At 39.2% G+C, this 22,613-nt stretch overlaps 1 protein-coding gene across 3 annotated transcripts in view; it reads left to right on the forward strand.

The window, feature by feature from the left end:
- The first annotated feature begins 4,623 nt into the window (after positions 1–4,623).
- UBR1 (ubiquitin protein ligase E3 component n-recognin 1) overlaps positions 4,624–22,613 on the forward strand; it is a 160,235-nt gene continuing 142,245 nt past the window's right edge. For 2 of the 3 annotated variants that reach the window (XM_006066177.4, XR_006542864.2), the window contains exon 1: positions 4,624–4,752. In XM_006066177.4, the coding sequence (XP_006066239.1) occupies positions 4,672–4,752 (81 nt within the window). In that variant the 5' untranslated portion in view covers positions 4,624–4,671. The remainder of the gene's footprint in view (positions 4,753–22,613) is intronic. The other variant, XM_044925139.2, reaches the window with a different exon arrangement.

Here is a 22,613-nt window from a genome sequence, read left to right on the forward strand (position 1 = left end):
CTTTTTAATAGAAGACAACTGGGTTCTCATATCTGTTTCTTCATTCAATCTACTGTAATATGTTGTTTTTGTTCAAAGATATGAAGACACTCTGGCCTCAAACAGATACATAGTTGGAAAAAGGAGGAGTGTGTTTTCAAATAACTGTAGATATTACTCTTTGAAGCTACACCAGAACTGGTCCAACAGCAAAATCTTAAATGTGGAATCTGAAATTTTTGTACTCCATAACATTGAATTCTACTAGTCTCTTTAGCAATTTGAACAGATCTTTTACCCATGCTGGGTTTCATAACATCCTGTATTTGTCATTTAGAAAATACTGGTTCATTGACTTATATGGATTTTCTAAATCTCAATACTTTTCATTATATAGTACTACAGAATATTATGTTTTAATATCCCACCAAATTAACTAAGACTTTGTCAAATTCACAGCAGCAGACACAAGTTCTCCACAAAATATTCACTTGAAAGCTAGAATTTTATTGCAGACAAAAGTATCTTCCTTGAAGAGAAAGGCTTATTTTTCATATCTGAGAAAATGCCTGCCAAATACCTAAGTCTGAATAACTGTAGATTATCTGTCAGCTGTTTTAAATAGTGTTCCATGATAAAGGTGGCTGGTTCAGCTAGCAACTCTATCACAGAAGTGCTTCTCTTCAAGTCAACCATAACACTTTAGATATAGCAGAAAAGCTTTACGTATACTTCCCTGTTCATTATACAGAATATTAGAAGACTATCAGATTGAGATTTAATAAAATTAGTAATTTTTACTGTTGTATCAAGAACATTGTTAAGGGAAACAGGCTCCTCACCCTCCCCACCCCCATCCTTTTTAAGCAAGAGAAAGAAAGGTGGTGAGAAATGACTAGTGACTTTGGTGACTAGTTGCTGTTGGTGTCACTGCCTTTATTTTGTGCTGTGGCCAACAGTTTCACCACCATTGCTTCTGCAACAGTAATTACAAATACCAACATGTTTTTCTAAAAAAAGGCACATAACTTCTGCACCATTACCACAAAAAGTTTTTACCTCACAAACTTTCCCAATCTTAGGAACCCTCATGGGGTCTGTGGACCACACTTTAAGAACCAACATTCTATAGTACGTTTAAAGGCTGCAGTGTATTACATTGTATGTGTGACCATAGTTTAGCCAGTGTCCTTTATTGAGGGCATCTAAGTTATTTGTAATTTTTCTCCATTGCCAATGACCGGAGAAGGCACTGGCACCCCACTCCAGTACTCTTGTCTGGAAAATCCCATGGGCGGAGGAGCCTGGTAGGCTGCAGTCCATGGGGTCTCGAAGAGTTGGACACAACTGAGAGACTTCACTTTCACTTTTATGCACTGGAGAAGGAAATGGCAACCCAGTCCAGTGTTCTTGCCTGGAGAATTCCAGGGATGGGGAACCTGGTGGCCTGCCGTCTATGGGGTCGCATAGAGTCGGACACTATGAAGAAACTGAGTAGCAGCAGCAGCCAATAATGATGTAGCTAAAACTTCACTTGCATCCTGAATTATTTCTGCAGGATATAGTCTTAAAAATAGAACTGCCAAGCCAAGGAGTATACATCAAAAAAAAAAAAAAAAGAATCCTGAATATTGCCACATTGTTTTCCTGCAGGTTTACCAATTTACACTTGCATTTTACATAACAATATGTAAGTACCCTTCCACTTATCAACAACAGTGATTATCTTTAAGAAAAAAAAAGGTTACCAAATTTACAGGCAATAAGTGAATTCCATTTTTCTTTAATTTGAATTTATTTACTTACTAGTTAGGTTTTTTTCATATATTTATAAAAATTGATGAGTATTTATGTATGTTGTCCATTTCAAAATTGGAAGCCTTCTTGGGATTGTATCCTTTGGTCTGAGTGTGTAGGAATTTCTATCCAGGTTTTTTTTCACTTTTAAAATTTTGTTTACTTTTATGTGTAAATTTTTAATTTTAATGAAATTGCCCATCTTTTTTGAAAATAGCTACCCAGTCTTTTTGGAGAAGGAAATGGCATTCTTGCCTGGGAAATCCCATGGACAGAGGACCCTGGTGGGCTATGGTCCACGGAGTTCCAAAGAGTTAGACGTGACAGTGATTAAATCCGAGAGGTAAATGGCAACCCACTCCAGTATTCTTGCCTGGAGAATCCTGTGGACAGAGAAGCCTGGTGGGCTGCTGTCCATGGGGTCACACAGAGTAGGACATGACTGAAGCCACTTAGCATGCATGCATGCACAGTCTTTTTATATTATTTGTCTCTATTTTCTGCCTTGTAGTATTTTCTATATTGTATATTTTCTGGCTTTTCTGTCATGCTTTAAAAAGCCTTCTCCATCCCAATACTATAAAATGTATTTACTTTTTACTTTCTTAAAGCAGTTAACACCTCAATTCTTTACTTTTATATACTATTTGAGATAAAGATCTAATTTAATCTTTTCCCAAATAGTTAACTACTACTCATTCTTTCCAGAGCGTTCAGTTCAGTTCAGTCGCTCAGTCGTGTCCGACTCTTTGCGACTCCATGAATCGCAGCACGCCAGGCCTCCCAGTCTATCACCAACTCCCGGAGTTCACTCAGACTCACATCCATCGAGTCAGTGATGCCATCCAGCCATCTCATCCTCTGTTTGTCCCCTTCTCCTCCTGCCCTCAATCACTCCCAGCATCAGAGTCTTTTCCAGTGAGTCAACTCTTCCCATGAAGTGGCCAAAGTACTGGAGTTTCAGCTTTAACATCAGTCCTTCCAAAGAAATTCCAGTGCTGATCTCCTTCAGAATGGACTGGTTAGATCTCCTTGCAGTCCAAGGGACTCTCAAGAGTCTTCTCCAACACCACAGTTCAAAAGCATCAATTCTTCGGCGCTCAGCTTTCTTCACAGTCCAACTCTCACATCCATACATGACCACTGGAAAAACCATAGCCTTGACTAGACGGACCTTTGTTGGCAAAGTAATGTCTGCTTTTGAATATGCTATGTAGGTTGGTCATAACTTTCCTTCCCAGGAGTAAGCGTCTTTTAATTTCATGGCTGCAATCACCATCTGCAGTGATTTTGGAGCCCCAAAAAATAAAGTCTGACACTGTTTCCACTCTTTCCCCATCTATTTCCCATGAAGTGATGGGACCAGGTGCCATGATCTTCATTTTCTGAATGTTGAGCTTTAAGACAACTTTTTCACTCTCCTCTTTCACTTTCATCAAGAGGCTTTTTAGTTCCTCTTCACTTTCTGCCATAAGGGTGGTGTCGTCTGCATATCTGAGGTTATTGATATTTCTCCCAGCAATCTTCATTCCAGCTTGTGCTTCTTCCAGCTCAGGGTTTCTCATGATGTACTCTGCATAGAAGTTAAATAAGCAGGGTGACAATATACAGCCTTGATGTACTCCTTTTCCTATTGGAACCAGTCTGTTGTTCCATGTCCAGTTCTAACTGTTGCTTCCTGACCTGCATATAGGTTTCTCAAGCGTTAGGAGCTTTATTTTTTCCTTTTGTTAAAAAATACATTTTAAAATTACTTAATTTGTCAACAATTTAGTACACTACAGAAGACTCGTCTGTTTCTCAGAATCGTTGATGGTTTGCTCTGTTCCCTTTCAACACTGTTTCTTTTTCATTTAAAATACAGCTACTTAGAAGGCAATGGCAACCCACTCCAGTACTCTTGCCTGGAAAATCCCATGGACTGAGGAGCCCGGTAGGCTGCAGTCCATGGGGTCGCTACGAGTCAGGACACGACTGAGTGACTTCACTTTCACTTTTCACTTTCATGTATTGGAGAAGTAAACGGCAGCCCATTCCAATGTTCTTGCCTGGAGAATCCCAGGGACGGGGGAGCCTGGTGGGCTTCCGTCTATGGGGTCGCACAGAGTCGGACACGACTGAAGCGACTTAGTAGCAGCAGCAGCAAAATGTAGCTAAGCGCCAAAACATGGTTTGCGACAATTTCATTGCTTTCCCCTCCCATTTATCTTTACTGTATCACATAGAGCTACTCTGTTCTTTTTAAGAGCTACGTGATGTTCCATAATGCGGACATATCACGTTTATTTCGTCTTTCCTCTACCGATGAATGACTACGTTTCCAATTTTTCGTTATTTCTTCCATCTCTCCCAAGAACTGCTGGGGTACAAGCTTTCTTGCGCGCATGTGCAAGTGCCCACAGGTTACATTCCTAAACAGAGCTTAACTTTTGAGTGTTGTTGTTTGTTTGTTTGTTTGTTTTTCATTTTTGAGGGCTCTGGAGAACCAGTGCACGTATTTCGGGAAGCAAAACACGCCCACAACAACCCAACCAGGAAGAGACCCATGGCGGGTTCTCACTTAGCTTCTACAGTTTTTGTTTTTTTTTTTTCCTTTCATAACGTTGAATTTGCTTTTTACCTTGTAGATGCAACAGTTCCCAGCATCGAAACCAGCAATACACTCATTCACTTAGCCACCAAGCCCCGTAACTAAGAAAACAGGGGAAGCCTCTAGCCGCATAAGCCGTGACGCCTGCTTCCGGGAAGCGGACCGGAAGTCGCTCTTTGATTCTGCGTCAAACCCAACTTCAGGGGCCGTCGTAAAAGTGTCGCCCCTTGTCTCTGGGACCGGCCACAGGTTTCCACTCGCCTTTGGCAAGGGGTCTGGAACTGCGGGCGTCAGTTTCCCTCAAGATGGCGGACGAGGAGGCTGGGGACACAGAGAGGATGGAAATCAGCACGGAGTTGCCGCAGACCCCTCAGCAACTGGCGTCTGTAAGTCCCTGAAGGCCAGTTCCTTTTGTAACCTACCCCCGCCCCCACCCCCGCCCCAGTCCCTTCTTACCGCGCTCACGAGGATGTGGGGCTTCACCCTTTATGGTAGCTACGGGAATGGGGAGTCGTATGGATTGATCTGGATGGAAGTCACAGAATAAAAAGTTAGTCATCACTCAACTTCCTGCCGGGCAGGTCTCTGGAATATAATGACTTTGTAATTTATTAGCTTTGACAAGTTCAAGCATGTCTCTCTCCTGACGTGGAAAGAAATAGTAATGTTATTAGATGATCTGGTATGGGGGTTTTGGAGGACGAGCCATTTTCCGATAGACGCAGTGTTAACCCCTCCTGACGACAGGAGTCCAGGACGCAGCACCTAGTATTGTATTGCATAGCTGCCTGGGTGGGGCCTGATAGTGGCAGGCAATGCTCCCACTGTCAACTCATGTCAAGATACGGTGGGTAGCACATCGTTGTATCTTTAGAACCCAGGCCCAGTCCTCAGTGGAGAAACCCGTCTTCTGCCTTTGTTTTTTAAGGTGAAAAAGAGATGTTCAGACATTTCAGGTCAGAGCGATGCCATTAATTAATATCGGCTTCTACACTTTTCCCTTATCTTTTGTGAGGGTGCGGGGGCGGGCGGGGGACGAGAAGGCAGAGATAGTAAATTTGAGTCAATAGTCTGACTACAGGGAGAAAGCTGACTAAGGAGGATAAGAGGTAGGGGGCAACACTTGGGAATGTTCTGGATGTCCCCAGGCACCTAGTGGGGAGATAACATAGAAAATACTCAAATATTGGTCACTGCTTGATGTTGAGTTTTATTGATTGGCCTTTGTGTGGGATGTGCACTTCTTTCTGATGTGTCTTTGGTTTGCAGTTTTAATAAAAGCACTTTTTAAAGTATTTTACCCCTGCAGACACTTGAGTTTTGTTTTATGAGAGAACAGAGTGAGCTCCAGAAATAAGAGTCCACTTCAGGGACGGAAGAGACTGGCTGGAAGATAAAAATCAGGTGGGGAAGAAGTTGGAATAAGGGTTTGGCCATCAGCTAGGGCAGTGCTTGCAACCATCCTCTAACCCAAGTAGCAGTTCAGCCTCATTTCACCCTGTTAAAGAAGGAAGCATATGTTTGGGATGATAAGAAATGAGAAGATAGGGAAACTTTAGAAGCAGCTGAAACATCTGATCATAATGTAAACCTGTACATTTTACATCTTTAAAGGAGTGGAGAAACTGTGCTGTGGTCAGAAGTGTTACTGTAGTTTTGTGTTGCTAAAGATGACAAGCATTTATTTAAAGCTTTGATATGTTAATTCCTTGCAGGTGATGCAATAAAACCTCATCAGTCTAGACTGGATTTACTTAGAACAGTAGATAATGGTACAGAAGTCCAGCTGGAATTATATTGCAGACTCATCAAGATACATTAGATTTCTTTGGGCAAGACTTTGAGTTTTGCAAGATCGTAGGTAGATGACCGGAGAAGGCAATGGCACCCCCACTCCAGTACTCTTGCCTGGAAAATCCTGGTGAGCTGCAGTTCATGGGGTCGCTAAGAGTCGGACACGACTGAGCGACTTCGCCTTCACTTTTCACTTTCATGCATTGGAGAAGGAAATGGCAACCCACTCCAGTGTTCTTGCCTGGAGAATCCCAGGGACGGGGGAGCCTGGTGGGCTGCCGTCTATGGTGTCACACAGAGTCGGACACTACTGAAGCGACTTAGCAGCAGCAGCAGCAGGTAGATGACAAGAGAAATGTAGTAGCCTCAGATTATTCACACTCTAGAGACACTGGTAAGTGCTCAAACTTTAGTACAAGAGAGGGTGAATGAAGACCTGTGACTGGTAAGCCTCTGGATTACTTTTTTGGCTTGGATCTGTCTGCCTACTCTAGGACGCCAGACATCTTCCTACTTTCCTGTTCTTTTTAAAAATATCATCTTCAATTTTATCCTGACTGTGGAGTAAGATACAAGCTTTCCAGTTTACTTATTCTTTTTCATTAAGCAAAACAGGCACAGAGATTCTTTAATATTTAAATAATTTGAATTTAAATCACCATTGGGAGGCAGGGGAAAACAAAAATAATAAATATGGAACAGTTACAGAGGTTTAAGAAATCATACCAATTCCATTAGAGTCTTGTCCCTGTGTATTATTATATCTATTTTACTTATATCAAGCTTCCTTCTTAGAAAGTTTGTTTTTTGTTATATTGCTATCAACAGGCATGAAGTTTCTCAAATTTCTGACGTCATATAACATGCAATTAGAATGTTCAGTTCAGTTCAGTCACTCAGTCATGTCCAACTCTGCAACCCCATGGACTGTAGCCCGCCAGACCTCCCTGTCCATCACCAACTCCCGGAGTTTACCCAGACTCATGTCCATTGAGTTGGTGATGCCATACAACCATCTCATCCTCTGTCGTCCCCTTCTCCTCCTGACCTCAGTCTTTCCCAGCATCAGGGTCTTTTCAAATGAGTCAGCTCTTCACATCAGGTGGCCAAAGTATTGGGAGTTTCAACTTCAACATCAGTCCTTCCAGTCAACACCCAGGACTGATCTCCTTTAGGATGGACTGGTTGGATCTCCTTGCAATGTAAGGGACTCTCAAGAGTCTTCTCCAACACCACACTTCAAAAGCATCAATTCTTCAGCACTCAGCTTTCTTTACAGCCCAATTCTAATATCCGTACATGACTACTGGAAAAACTATAGGCTTGACTAGACGGACCTTTATTGGCAAAGTAATGTCTCTGTTTTTTAATATACTGTCTAGGTTGGTCATAACTTTCCTTCTAAGGAGTAAGTGTCTTTTAGTTTCATGGCTGCAATCGCCATCTGCAGTGATTTTGGAGCCCCAAAAAAATAAAGTCTGACACTTTTTCCACTGTTTCCCCATCTATTTGCCATGAAGTGATAGGACCAGATGCCATGATCTTACTTATCTGAATGTTGAGCTTTAAGCCAACTTTTTCACTTTCTTTCACTTTCATCAAGAGGCTTTTTAGTTCCTCTTCACTTTCTGCCATAAGGGTGGTGTCATCTGCATCTCTGAGGCTATTGATATTTCTCCCAGCAATCTTGATTCCAGCTTGTGCTTCCTCCAGCCCAGCGTTTCTCATGATGTATTCTGCATGTAAGTTAAATAAGCAGGGTGACAATATACAGCCTTGACGTACTCCTTTCCCAATTTGGAACCAGTCTGTTGTTCCATGTCCAGTTCTAACTGTTGCTTCCTGACCTGCATACAGGTTTCTCAAGGTGCAGGTCAGGTGGTCTGGTATTCCCATCTCTTTCAGAATTTTCCACGGTTTATTGTGATTCACACAGTCAAAGGCTTTGGCATAGTCAATAAAGCAGAAATAGATGTTTTTCTGGAACTCTCTTTTTCAATGATCCAGCACATGTTGGCAATTTGATCTCTGGTTCCTCTGCCTTTTCTAAAGCCAGCTTGAACATCTGGAAGTTCATGGTTCACGTATTGCTGAAGCCTGGCTTGGAGAATTTTGAGCATTACTTTACTAGCGTGTGAGATGAGTGCAATTGTGTGGTAGTTTGAGCGTTCTTTGGCATTGCCTTTCTTTGGGATTGGAATGAAAACTGACCTTTTCCAGTCCTGTGGCCACTGCTGAGTTTTCCAAATTTGCTGGCATATTGAGTGCAACACTTTCACAGCATCATCTTTCAGGATTTGAAATAGCTGAACTGGAATTCCATCACCTCCACTAGCTTTGTTTGTAGTGACGCTTCCTGAGGCCTACTTGACTTCCCATTCCAGGATGTCTGGCTCTAAGTGAGTGATCACACCATCATGATTATCTGGATCGTGAGGATCTTTTTTGTACAGTTCTTGTGTGTATTCTTGCCACCTCTTAATATCTTCTGCTTCTGTTAGGTCCATACCATTTCTGTCCTTTATTGAGCCCATCTTTGCATGAAATGTTCCCTTGGTATCTCTAGTTTTCTTGAAGAGATCTCTAGTCTTTCCCATTCTGTTGTTTTCCTCTATTTCTTTGCATTGATCGCTGAGGAAGGCTTTCTTATCTCTCCTTGCTATTTTTTGGAACTCTGCATTCAGATGCTTATATCTTTCCTTTTCTCCTTTGCTTTTCACCTCTCTTCTTTTCACAGCTATTTGTAAGGCCTCCCCAGACAGCCATTTTGGTTTTTTGCATTTCTTTTCCATGGGAATATTCTTGATCCCTGTCTCCTGTACAGTGTCACGAACCTCAGTCCATAGTTCATCAGGCACTCTATCAGGTCTAGTCCCTTGAGTCTATTTCTCACTTCCACTGTATAATCATAAGGGATTTGATTTAGTTCATACCTGAATGGTCTAGTGGTTTTCCCTACTTTGTTCAATTTAAGTCTGAATTTAGCAATAAGGAGTTCATGATCTGAGCCACAGTCAGCTCCTGGTCTTGTTTGTGCTGACTGTATAGAGCTTCTCCATCTTTGGCTGATTTTGGTGTTGACCATCTGGTGATGTCTATGTGTAGAGTCTTCTCTTGTGTTGTTGGAAGAGGATGTTTGCTATGACCAGTGCGTTATCTTGACAAAACTCTATTAGCCTTTGCCCTGCTTCATTTCGTATTCTAAGGCCAAATTTGCCTGTTACCCCAGGTGTTTCTTGATCCCCTACACACGTTCCCCTCATGTGTGTAGGGGATCTTTAAAAGATAACATAGTCTTTTGTTGATATTTGACGCTAAAATGTTGAGAGAAGAAGGAGTGAGAAGTTATATACCATTTTCAGTGTGGAGACATTTTTCCTTAGACATTTGTATCTATTGTTTTAGGCCAGAGCACAGCTTTCTGTAGTAAGAACACAGAGTAAGAAGACAAAGATAAAAACCAAAGTCTATGGAGTCCAGACTTAAGCCCTTTCCCACCAGATCATAGCAGGGCCTAGTGCCTGTTGCTTTTTTTCCATAAGCGTCTCCTAATTTCTGTTGTAGACAGCTAGGGAAAATTCTGATTTTCAGTACCAAATTCTGTAGAGTCATAAATGAAATTCTAAAACTACAAGTCAAGAGTGACAGCTTCAGTCCTTCTAGTAACTTACTATAGATGAGCTGGTGCTTGAGAGTGACTGCTTATGTTTAATAACAGACATTGTCCTGCAAATAAAGAGGTTTTTATTCTCAGCAGTGCATAGAGAGTCTGTCTGGCTAGATGTGTGTATAAATCAGTGACACAGGATAAACCAGTGTAGTATCTGCCCATCCTTTCTTTATGTGTACTGGCTTTGAGGGTTACCTTAGATTTCTCTGAAGGCGTTAATCATATGTTGGACTCTGTGAAACAGTTTTCTCTAAGCTTTTAACTCAGATGGCTTAAAACAGACTATTAAGGCCTCTTTAGTCCCAAATGATTCCTATGAACTCCTATGTGTTCTTCCAAGATAATGTGATTTACATACCTCCTGTTGAATAACCAATAGTTATTTGGTGAGTCTGTTATTTAAAACCATTTGGTATAGTCCTTTTTTTTTTTTTTTAATGTTACACTCTGTAGTAAGCTCACTGCTTATGGAAATACAGTGTACTGAATAAATGCTACTGAAAGGCTCAGAAGAGTTATTGTGCTTCTCTAAGTGCCTACTTGCTATTCAGGAATGACATAGGCCCTGTCCAGAATGGAGTTTGCTGTTCATCACTTAAATATAATTCTCCTTCAAATAATTTACTTAATGCTGTTCTTCAGAATGAAGTCTCTGACTTATTTGGAGGAGTAGGGCTATAACCACTTAATGTGTCTTTATGGACTGCCTTTTACAAATCCTTTGAACTTTTGGTATAGTTGGATAAGCTAGAAATGACTTTAGACACAGGAGGGAAAATCTGTTAATTTATCCATGTGTGTTTTTATATACACATACTCTGAGAAAGAATTTTAGTTTATTTGAAAATATTAATTCAACACAGTAGAAAGAGAATATGAGATATGTACCCCATAGTGTAGGAAACCAGATTTCATTCATCCAGAGACTTTAAGGAGAGCTTTGAAAATTGGAGCATGAACCTATGGTCAGAGAAAAAAGGGAAGAGAATGGCTTAGGAGGGATGGGATGCTTTCAAAGACTGAATTCTGACAGCATGCATATATGTAAATTATTTCAACAGGGAAGAAGAGAGAGGGGCCTTATTTGTCACACTTACTGTACATTTGATTCTGGCTAATGGCTTAGTGGTAAAGAATCCTCTTGCCAATGCAGGAGACCTGGGTTTGATCCCTGGATCAGGAAGATCCTCTGGAAAAGGAAATGGCAATCCACTCCAGTATTCTTGTCTGGGAAATCCCATGGACAGAGGAGCCTGGTGGGCTACAGTCCATGGGCTCACAAGAGAATTGGACATGAGTTAGCAACTCAACAACAACAACAAAACAACAATTTTATCAATGCCTTGAAGACATAGTAGACATACCATATTTACAAACAATATAAGGCTTAACAGATATAATAATATTATAGGACACACACACATACAAAATCTCCTTAGGCTAGATATTGCATTAAAACTAACAAGGTGAGATTTAATTGCCATGAAAATAAAGCCTTATGTCTAGGACTGCGTATTTGTGTGTAGGACTAAATCTCATGTATGTGACTGGTTTGAGGGTTTTAGTTTTTTGCAAACTTACTAAGTCATAACATGATATGACTGCCAAAACAAAGAAAGCAAGCAAAAAAAAAGAAACCTCTTTAAGCAGCTGAGTGTCCAGGATAAGGGAAATACAGAAGCATATTTTACATGTTCTGTGAAAGAGTAATCAACATGGAGTGTGGTCTGGATACCACGTCTTTATGGATGGCTAAATTTCATTTCTAGGAATGAGCAAGTTTTCTTTGGTTTCTACATTACTGTTTTTAGCCCTGGAATAAAGAGACTAATGGGAGTTAATATTTATTATCTTCGTTTCTTTGATAGGTTGTTGGGTGAAAGAGTAGAGTAATTTGTATTGGATTATTTCAGGCAGCATAACTTAAAAGTTACAGGAAGGTAGATTTTGGTTTAATTTGGGCTGTAAGAATGGAAACTAGCTGAGAGGAAGTCTTCAGACAGGCTTAGGGAGCTGATTATCAGATATAGACAATTTCCCTATGGGATAAGTGAGTGAACTAGGGTTTTTGTTGTTTGCTTGTTTTTAAACTTCATAAATCTTTCAGATAGTATTACAAAAAATTTTAGTGTAACCAAAAATTTTCTTGGTTCCTAGAGGTGTTCCAGTTACAAATCCAGTACTTGCTATGAACAATTCTGCAAGCTCCAGATTTTGTTATGCCTTTAAATCAGGGGGATTAGGAACAGAATTACTGGCCCTCTGAATACTGTTGATGTCCATCAGTTATCTCAGGAAGCGTAAGTTGTGATTTGAACAAAAGGGAACTAGTATACTTAAAGTAAGTTCCGTTTTCAGACTGATGTTCCCAAATAGGCATCCCAGTCCCTGGGTCAGAGTTGAAAGAATATCTTTAATCTCCATGGGGACAAGGAAAATATTTGGAATGTTTGAGAATTTAAGTGTGTGAGAACTTGTTTTCACAGAACAGTCAATTAGGAAAGTCTTTCCTTATCTAAATATTGAAAAAAAATGTTTTTTCCCCTGAATATGAACATTTAAAATTCTTAATCATGTCTCAAATTGGAGAAACTACTAAAAGCAACCAACCAAAGAACAAAATCAAACCTACTTCAGTCACCAGTAATTCTGAACATGTCACTCAGGAAAGTACATCCTGAATAGTTTTTCTTATCAAGGAAAAAAAGAAAGAAACCTTAGCTGAAAAAAGGTTTTCATAGTTGTGGCAGCCATTTAGGAGAGAATTTTTTGTGAAACAGTATAATTGTACTTTATCTTCTGTAAAAATTTTGTAAACAGTTTTGGAAGGTTTAATGTTACTTGCTTTGTTCTCTCTGGTAAGAAGTCCATAACTTTCAGCAATGACTGAGAACTTGTACTTGAGATAGGCTTGTGGGGATACAAGGATTTGGAAGGAAAGAACCTTCCTTCAGAGAGCTAACAGTCTGGTTGAAGGGGCTTGATGTCCGCATTTAAAAGTAACAATGTTATCTAGCCGGAGAAGGCAATGGCACCCCACTCCAGTACTCTTGCCTGGAAAATCCCATGGACGGAGGAGCCTGGTAAGCTGCAGTCCATGGGTTCACTGAGTCAGACACGACTGAGCGATTTCACTTTCGCTTTTCACTTTCATGCGTTGGAGAAGGAAATGGCAACCCACTCCAGTGTTCTTGCCTGGAGAATCCCGGGGACGGGGGAGCTTGGTGGGCTGCTGTCTATGGAGTCGCACAGAGTTGCACATGACCGACGTGACTTCACAAACAAAAACAAAAAAAATGTTATCTAGCAAAGATGTAGGTTCTGAATGTGTACCTCCTTTAGTTAGTGCTGTATTGGACATATGGGAGAGAGAAATTTCCTTAGGTTGGTTAGTGAAGTATTCATGGAGGTGAGTTTAGAGCTAAATAGACTTTAAGGAAGAGGTGAGGTAGAAGGATAGAGAGCTAGTGGTAAAGTCAGTGGAGAAGGTGTTGAAGGCATCAACACCCAGAGATTCTATCCAAATCAGCCAGTTCTATAAAGATAGCATTTTACAACGTTAGTTCCTCAGACTGAGATGTGTAATGACAGAAATAAAATTTAAGAACATTTAGTGGTATCCATGAATGTTAGGCATTTGTTAGCTAAAGAGGCTTTATTTAGAGGGAAATTTTAAAAAGAAGGCAAAGTTTTTTTTTGTTTGTTTTACTATTAAAGTGAAATTGATCAAGTCTTATGGGTAAATTTAAATGAATTATGTATTTATATTTGATTAAGTAGAATGAGCACTGAACTCTGAGAGTCAGAATACCTAAGTTCTGTTCCTGACCCTGATAATTAGTATTCAGTCTTGGACAAGCCAGTTTACTTTTTCCTTATAACTCAGTTTTAAATGAAGTAATTGAACCAGAATAGATCCCTGAGGTTTTGGTGATTCTCAAGCTTCTCATGTTCTTAAAAACATTCTTGAAAACTAGATTAGAAACTAGTTCTGTGCCTTCCATAATTAGATAGGACAGAAAAAGGTTTTTGGTGTATAGTACTGAATATATAGAGAATTTTTTAAAAAATGCTCTCTGAAGAAAAGAATTTCAGGTACGACATAGAATGTTAAATCTTCTAGTTATAGTTATTGTCAGGTATGCAAACATGAGTTGTTTGTTTGTCAGTGCCCTATAAAAATTGAAGTTAGAATATTGGAAGGTATAGTTGGTTTTTTTAAAAAAGGTTTTAGTAAAATATTTTTAATTTTATAATTAAAAAATTGCTCCCAAAATATGGAATCGCTGTAAAGATATTATTGTTATTAGGTAAGCAAACATACAAATAAATTCCATGAAAATATGCTAAAATCCCACTGCTCACTACTGTTAACATTTTGGTATATATTCCTACTAAATTTTCCCCATTTTAATATATATAGTATATAACCAAATGAGATTTTATACATGCTACTTTGTAACCTACTTTAATGTACTGTATATCTTTACTGCCTTTCCACTAGGTGGAAATAGACATCTTCAATATCATCTCTCTTTTTCAAACTTCTTATTTTGAACTCATTTTAGACTTTAAGAAAACTTACAAAAATAGCACAGGCAGTTCCATTATATCCCTAACCCCTGTATCCCCTAATGTTAGCATCTCACATAAAATAGTACAGTTATTAGGGTTGCTGCTGCTGCTGCTGCGTCACTTCAGTTGTGTCCGACTCTGTGTGACCCCAGAGACGGCAGCCCACCAGTCTCCCCTGTCCCTGGGATTCTCCAGGCAAGAACACTGGAGTGGGTTGCCATTTCCTTCTCCAGTTATTAGGGTTAGGAAGTTAATATTTCTACAAACTAAACAACAGTCCTTATTCAAATTTTACCAGTTTTCCTACTAATGTCCTTCTTTTGTTCCCAGATCCTATCAAGGTTCCCACCTTACCTCCCACCTGTTTCATCCAGTATGTAACAGTCTGTCCCAGTATGTAACAGTCTGTCCCAGTTTCTCCATAGTCTCCTTTCAGTTTTTAACAGTGTCTTGATTTTTCCTTATTTTTAATGACCTCAGCAAGAGCTCAAGAATATTGAGCAGTTACTTTGTACAATGTTCCCAGTTTGGGTAGGATATTCTCTTACGTTTGGAAGGAGGGTATATGTTTTTGGCAAGAATAACAAAAATGGTACCATATCCTCAGTATATCATTAAGGGATTCTTGATATCAGTATTTCTTATTACTGGTGATATTTATCTTAATCACTTTGTTAAGTTGGTATCTGCAAGTTTCCTCTATAGTTACTACCTTTTCCCTTTGTTCTTAATAAGCATCTTAAAGGGAGACATTTTGAGACTTTTTTGCATCATTTTAATGGATGTATCTGGAGAAGGCAATGGCACCCCACTCCAGTACTCCTGCCTGGAAAATCCCATGGATGGAGGAGCCTGGTAGGCTGCACTCCATGGGGTTGCTGAAGGTCAGACACGACTGAGGAACTTCACTTTCACTTTTCACTTGCATGCATTGGAGAAGGAAATGGCAACCCACTCGTGTTCTTGCCTGGAAGATCCCAGGGACGGCGGAGCCTGGTGGGCTGCTGTATATGGGGTCACACAGAGTCGGACACAACTGAAGTGACTTAGCAGCAGCAATGGATGTATCTCCTATGGTTGTTTTAGAGTTTTTTTTCCTCCCCTCTTGATTGCATTATTGACACTTGTCAAACAAGGTCAAACAGTGTAACATTGTTTACAGTGAAAAGTGAAAATTCTGAGACCTTTCCCTCAGTTCTTTTCCCCTCAGTTCTCCATATAACCACTGTTAACAATTTGATGTTTCTCTTTCTAGAGACTTATTCTGTGTTTAGGAAACAATGATACATGTATCTATACGGATGTATACATATATCTCTACATTGATGTACATGTTGAATTAGGAAACTCAAATGTATAGAAATGTATAAATATCATTTAGAGGTTTGTTTTTGCTTTTACAAAAATGAAATTATATTATTTTAAACTTGCTTTTTTCAGTCTACAGTATTTTATGACCTTCTGATTGCATATAGTACTATGGATGTACCCTTTAATGATAAACATTTAGGTGGCCTTGTTTTTTCACAGTTACAAGTCAAATAGTGGACACAATGGAATATATATATATTTTTTTACAGTTTTGCCTAGAAAATCCCATGGGCGGAGGAGCCTGGTAGGCTGCAGTCATGGGGTCGCTAGAGTCGGACACGACTGAGCGACTTCACTTTCACTTTTCACTTTCATGCATTGGAGAAGGAAATGGCAACCCACTCCAGTGTTCTTGCCTGGAGAATCCCAGGGATGGGAAGCCTGGTGGGCTGCCGTCTATGGGGTCGCACAGAGTCGGACACGACTGAAGTGACTTAGCAGCAGCAGCAGCAGGTCTGATTAAATGATAGATTCCACCATTTCTTTAAACTATTCCCTTATTGATGGACATTCAGATTTTTTTCCTGTTATGAATAACTTTGTACATGAAATGTATAGATAGAAAAAACTTTAAAATGATTTTTGATAGATAATACATATGTAAAAAAAATTAAATAGTAAAAATGTTTATACAGTGAAAAATAAATAGAGGCCTGTTTTTGCTGTTAACAATGTATTTTGAACCCTTTCAAAGATTGTCTACTCTCATGTAAGCATACACTGATATATCTCCTTCTCTTCACGTCTTTCTTTATAAATGGTAGCATACAGTTTTCACTGTTTTGTACTGTTTGCTTTTTATTTAACCGTATAGCTTGAAGAATATTTTATATTAGTACATTTAAACCTGTGCTCCCTCTCTTTTTTATAATGGCTGCATTGAATTTATGTGCCATGATTTATTCAGCTTTTGTTATGGGACATTTAAGTTGTTTCTAGCCTTTTACTATTATAATAATCCTGCAAATAAAATACTTGTATATATTTCTTTTTACATATTTGAGATTATCTGAGGAACAGATTCCTCGAAGTGGGAATTTCTGAGTCAAAGTTTATATAAATTAAAAATTTTAATAATTATTAAAATTGTCCTTCTGAGAGGACAGGCTAATTTAATTTCTACAATAAGACCTAATTTTAATATAATATGTTTTATATAAAGTTTTATAGAGTTGAACTTATGGAGGCATATTGAGCTTCAGGAGAGCAAACTCAGCCTTATATATAATCAAATATCTAGAACTTTCCTTAGTTACTTATGATGGAACTTTATGTAAATTTTTAAAAAAAAATTTTTTTATTGGAGTATAGTTGATTTATAATGTGTTAGTTTCAGGTATACACAAAGTGAATCAGTTTTATGTGTATATATATATATACACATATGTGTATATACACACACACACGCACATATATCCACTCTTTCTTTAGATTCTTTTCCCATATAGGCCATTACAGAGTATTGAGTAGAGTTCCCTGTGCTATACAGTAGGTTCTTATTTGTTACCTATTTTATGTGTATATACATATGTGTATATATATATACATATGTATATATACGCACACACACACACATGCACATATATCCACTCTTTCTTTAGATTCTTTTCCCATATAGGCCATTACAGAGTACTGAGTAGAATTCCCTGTGCTATACAGTAGGTTCTTATTTGTTACCTATTTTATGTGTATATACATATGTGTATATATATATACACATATGTATATATACGCACACACACACATGCACATATATCCACTCTTTCTTTAGATTCTTTTCCCATATAGGCCATTACAGAGTACTGAGTAAAATTCCCTGTGCTATACAGTAGGTTCTTATTTGTTACCTATTTTATGTATATAATACTGTGCATATGTCATTTGCAGTCTCTCGATTTATGCCTTTCCCCTGTTAATGATTAATTCTAATTGTATGTCAGCTTATAAAACTCCTTAGACAAGTTTTATGAGTTTATCATAGTTGGATAGATTTCTGATTCCTTTTCTTTGTCCTGAAAATTGTTTTTTACACTTCAAAGGGGCACCTGTTATTTAAGATATAGCGAACAAGTGTGTGTTCACCGTGTCAGAACTCTTAATGATTTTATAATGTTATCTAGCCTTTGTTTTTAAAGACTGAAGAGTCCTAGTTTTCCATCCCTATTATTTTTTCTAGGATTTTTTCATTTCCCTTGATAGTTTTCACTTCAGTAACACTACCCAATGGCCTGAAGAGTCAGTCTTACTTCTTTGGATCAGGGTATTCCTGTGCTAAAAGGGCCGGGACTTTAGCTATGTAGATAGCTGTGGGTGGGTGCTCTATCCTCTGTTGGCAAGTTGGGTTAGTATATGATAAATATACTTCATAGTTGCCTCCTATTTCTGTGTAATTTCATAGAAGCGGTAGCTCAATTTAAGAAGTAGGGATGTGTTCATTTTAATATATATCTGTTCTAAAATTTATCTTTCACAGTTTGATTGTATGAAAATTTGAAAAATGCACAGTAAGTAGCAGAACTGGATACCAGTTACTCATGTTTATTTTGAGGAACAGAAAGTTTTAATTTTGATTAATTCTGTTTTATCCATTTTTTTTCATGGTTAGCGTTTTTTGTGCCCTGTCCAAGAAATCTTTGCCCTCCCAGAGGGTGTCAAAGAGTTTTCTTCTATGTTTTTGTCAAGAAATTTTACAGTTTTAGTTATTACCTTTAAATCTGTGATCCATTTCAAATTAATTTTTGTGTATGGTATGAAGTATAGGTTGAAGTTAATTTTTTTCCATTAGGATATCTAATTATTCCTACACCAATTTTTGAAAATTGCTGTCTTTTTTGAACTATGTTGGTTCCTTTTTTGTTGTTGTTGTTGTTGTTGGTTCCTTTTTTAAAAAATGAATTGACACTCCACTCCAGTATTCTTGGGCTTCCCTTGTGGGTCAGCTGGTAAAGAATCCACCTGCAGCATGGGAGACCTGGGTTTGATCCCTGGGTTGGGAATGTCCCCTGGAGAAGGGAAAGGCTACCCACTCCAGTATTCTGGCCTGGAGAATTCCATGGACTATGGGGTTGCGAAGAGTCAGACACACTGAGCAACTTTCACCTTCACTTTACATACGTATGTGGATTCATTTTTAAACTGTCTTAGTTCCATCGATAAAAGTATATATATATATATATACACTAGTGCTAATTCCACACTATTAGTATACCTTTATAGTAAGTCCTAAAATCAGATACTGTTAAGTCTCTTTCTAAGTCCTTTACATTTCCTTTTTCTTTTTTGGGGGGGCTACCATGCACAGCTTGTAGGATTTTAGTTCCTCAACAAGGGATTGAACCTGGATCATGACAGTGAAAGTGCCAAGGTCTAACCACTGGACTGTGAGGGAATTCCCTCCATATTCGTTTTAGAATCAACTTGTTAATTTCTACAAGAAAGCTTGCTGGGATTGTGTAGAATTTGTAGTTCAGTTAGGATGTATAAACCTTTTAAAAATATTGAATCTTGTAAACAATGAACATGATGCAACTCTTCATTTTTTAAGATAGTTTATAAATTTCTCTCAATAATGTTTTAAAGTGTTCAATATAAACTAATTGCCAAGTATTTTTTTGATGCTACTGTAAATGCTATTTTAAAATTTCATTTTCCAATTATTTGTTGCTAGTATATAGAAATACAGTTGATTTTTATGTATTGATCTTACATCTGATGAGCTTGCTTAGTTCGCTTACTATTCTTGTTTTTTTTTTTTTTGCTACACTGGGTATTTGTTGCTGGGCACAGGCTTTCTCTAGTTGCGGCAACGGGGACTACTCTTCTTGCAGTTTGTGGGCTTCTCATTGTGGTGGCTTCTCTTGTTGTGGAGCATGGGCTCAGTATTTGGGTGCACAGGCTTAGTTGCCCCACAGCATGTGGAATCTTCCCTCGAACCTGTGTCCCCTCCATTGGCAGGTAGATTCTTAACCTCTGTACCACCACAGAAGTCTGTGTGTGTCTGTCTGTTTTAATAGTTGTATATGTTATTCTATTTTTGGCTGTGCTGGATATTTGTTGCCACACGGGCTTTTCTCTAGTTGTGGAGAGAGGGTGGTACCCTCTAGTTGTAGTGTGCCAGCGTCTCATTGTGGTGGCTTCTTTTGTGGTTCCTCAGCTCTAGGGCACGGGCTCAGTTGCTCCGCAGCATGTGGGATCTTCCCAGATCGGGGATCAAACCCATGTCTCCTGCACTGGCAGGCGGATTCTTTACCACTGAGCCACCAGGGAAACTTGTGTGTGTTTTTTAATTGATTTCTCAGAATTTTTTTGTGAAGAGTAATCATATTGTATGTGAATAGAGACAGTTTTATTTCTTCCTTTCCAATCACCATGCCTTTTATTTATTTTTCTTGTTTTATTTCACTAGCTATGACCTCTAGTACTATAGTGAATAGAAGAGAACAGATATCTTTGCCTCATCCTTGATCTTTGGGAGAGAAGTATTTAGTGTATTATTGCAGATATTTGTCTCAATCTGTGGTTCTTTTCATCTTTCAAACCATATTATTTTTTATTCACTATGAAAATTTCCATAAATAACTTTTTATTGTACAGTTCTGTGAGTTTTGAGAGTTGCCAACAGTTGTGTAACCATCACCATAATACAGATGCTACAGAACTGTTCCATTGCCCTCAAAATTTATGTTGCTGCTACTTTGTTGTCAGCCTCTTGCAACCACTGTGCTATCCTCTATCTCTAGTAGTTTTGCCTTTTCTGGAATGTTATATGAATGGAATTATATAGTACATAGCCTTAAAAAATTTTTTTTTAATTTAGAATATTGTTGTTTAGCCTCTCTAAGTCATGTCCAGTTCTTTGCAACCCCTTTGACTGCAGCACTCCAGGCCTCCCCGTCCCTCACTATCTTCCAAAGTTTGTCCAAGGTCATGTCCACTGAATCAGTGATGCCATCCAACCATATCATTCTTGGCCACCCTCTTCTCCTTTTGCCTTCAATCTTTCCCAGCATCAGTCTTTTCCAGTGAGTTGGCTCTTCACCAAAGTGTTAGCGCTTCACCTTCAACATCAGTCCTTTCAATAACTATTCAGGGTTGATTTCCTTTAAGATTGACTGGTTTGATCTTGCTGTCCAAGGGACTCTTCAAGAGTCTTCTTTAACACCACAGTTTGAAAGCATCATTTCTTTGGTACCCATCCTTCCTTATGGTCCAGCTCTGACATTCATACAAGACTACTGGAAAAACCACAGCTTTGACTGCTGCTGCTGCTAAGTCACTTCAGTTGTGTCCGACTCTGTGCTACCCCATAGACGGAAGCCCACCAGGCTCCCCCATCCCTGGGATTCTCCAGGCAAGAACACTGGAGTGGGTTGCCATTTCCTTCTCCAATGCGTGAAAGTGAAAAGTGAAGTCGCTCAATCGTGTCCAACTCTTAGCGACCCCATGGACTGCAGCCTACCAGGCTCCTCCGTCCATGGGATTTTCCAGGCAAAGAGTACTGGAGTGGGGTACCATTGCCTTCTCCACAGCTTTGACTATATGGACCTTTATCAGCAAATATGAAACTAGTATAAATGCCTTATATGGTTGTTATGTAAATATAAAACAAACATGAAAACTAATAAAACCAGAAAGCCAACCCATTTCAAATGAACAGAATTAATTTAATTCAGTTCAGTTCAGTCACTCAGTCGTGTCCGACTCTTTGCAACTCCATGGACTGCAGCACACCAGGGCTCCCTGTCCATCACCAACTCCCAGAGTCTATTCAAACTCAGGTCCATTGAGTCAGTGATGCCATCCAACCATCTCATCCATCCTCTGTCGTTCCTTTCTCCTCCTGCCTTCAGTCTTTCCCAGCATCAGGGTCTTATTCAGATGTGTCAGTTCTTCGCATCAGGTGGCCAAAGTATTGGAGTTTCAGCTTCAGCATCAGTCCTTCCAATGAATATTCAGGACTGATTTCCTTTAGCATGGACTGGTTGAATCTCCTTGCAGTCCAAGGGACTCTCAAGAGTCTTCTCCAACACCACAGTTCAAAAGCATTAATTCTTCGGTGCTCAGCTTTCTTTATAGTTCAACTCTCACATCCATACATGACTACTGGAAAAACCATAGCTTTGTTTAGACAGACCTTTGTTGGTAAAGTAATGTCTCTGCTTTTTAATATACTGTCTAGGTTGGTCATAACTTTCCTTCCAAGGAGCAAGCATCTTTTAATTTCATGACTGCAGTCACCATCTGCAGTGATTTTGGAGCCCCCCAAAATAGTCTGCCATTGTTTCCACTGTTAACCCATCTATTTGCCATGAAGTGATGGGACCGGATGCCATGATCTTAGTTTTCTGAATGTTGAGCTTTAAGCCAACTTTTTCACTCTCCTCTTTCACTTTCATCAAGAGGCTCTTTAGTTCTTCTTCACTTTCTGCCATAAGGGTGGTGTCATCTGCATATCTGAGGCTATTGATGTTTCTCCCTTTATTCCAGCTTGTGCTTCATCTAGTCTAGCATTGCTCATGATGTACTCTGCATATAAGTTAAATAAGCAGGGTGACAATATACAGCCTTGATGTACTCCATTCCCAAATTGGAACCAGTCTCTTGTTCCCTGTCCCATTCTAACTGTTGATTCTTGACCTGCATACAGATTTCTCAGGAGGCAGGTCAGGTGGTCTGGTATTCCCATCTCTTGAAGAATTTTCCACAGTTTATTGTGATCCACACAGTCAAAGGCTTCGGCATAGTCAGTAAAGCAGAAGTAGATGTTTTTCTGGAACTCTTGCTTTTTCGATGAACCAGAGGATGTTGGCAAATTGATCTCTGGTTCCTCTGCCTTTT

Source organism: Bubalus bubalis, chromosome 11 (assembly GCF_019923935.1).
Source record: "Bubalus bubalis isolate 160015118507 breed Murrah chromosome 11, NDDB_SH_1, whole genome shotgun sequence".
NCBI classification, from domain to species: Eukaryota; Metazoa; Chordata; class Mammalia; order Artiodactyla; family Bovidae; genus Bubalus; species Bubalus bubalis.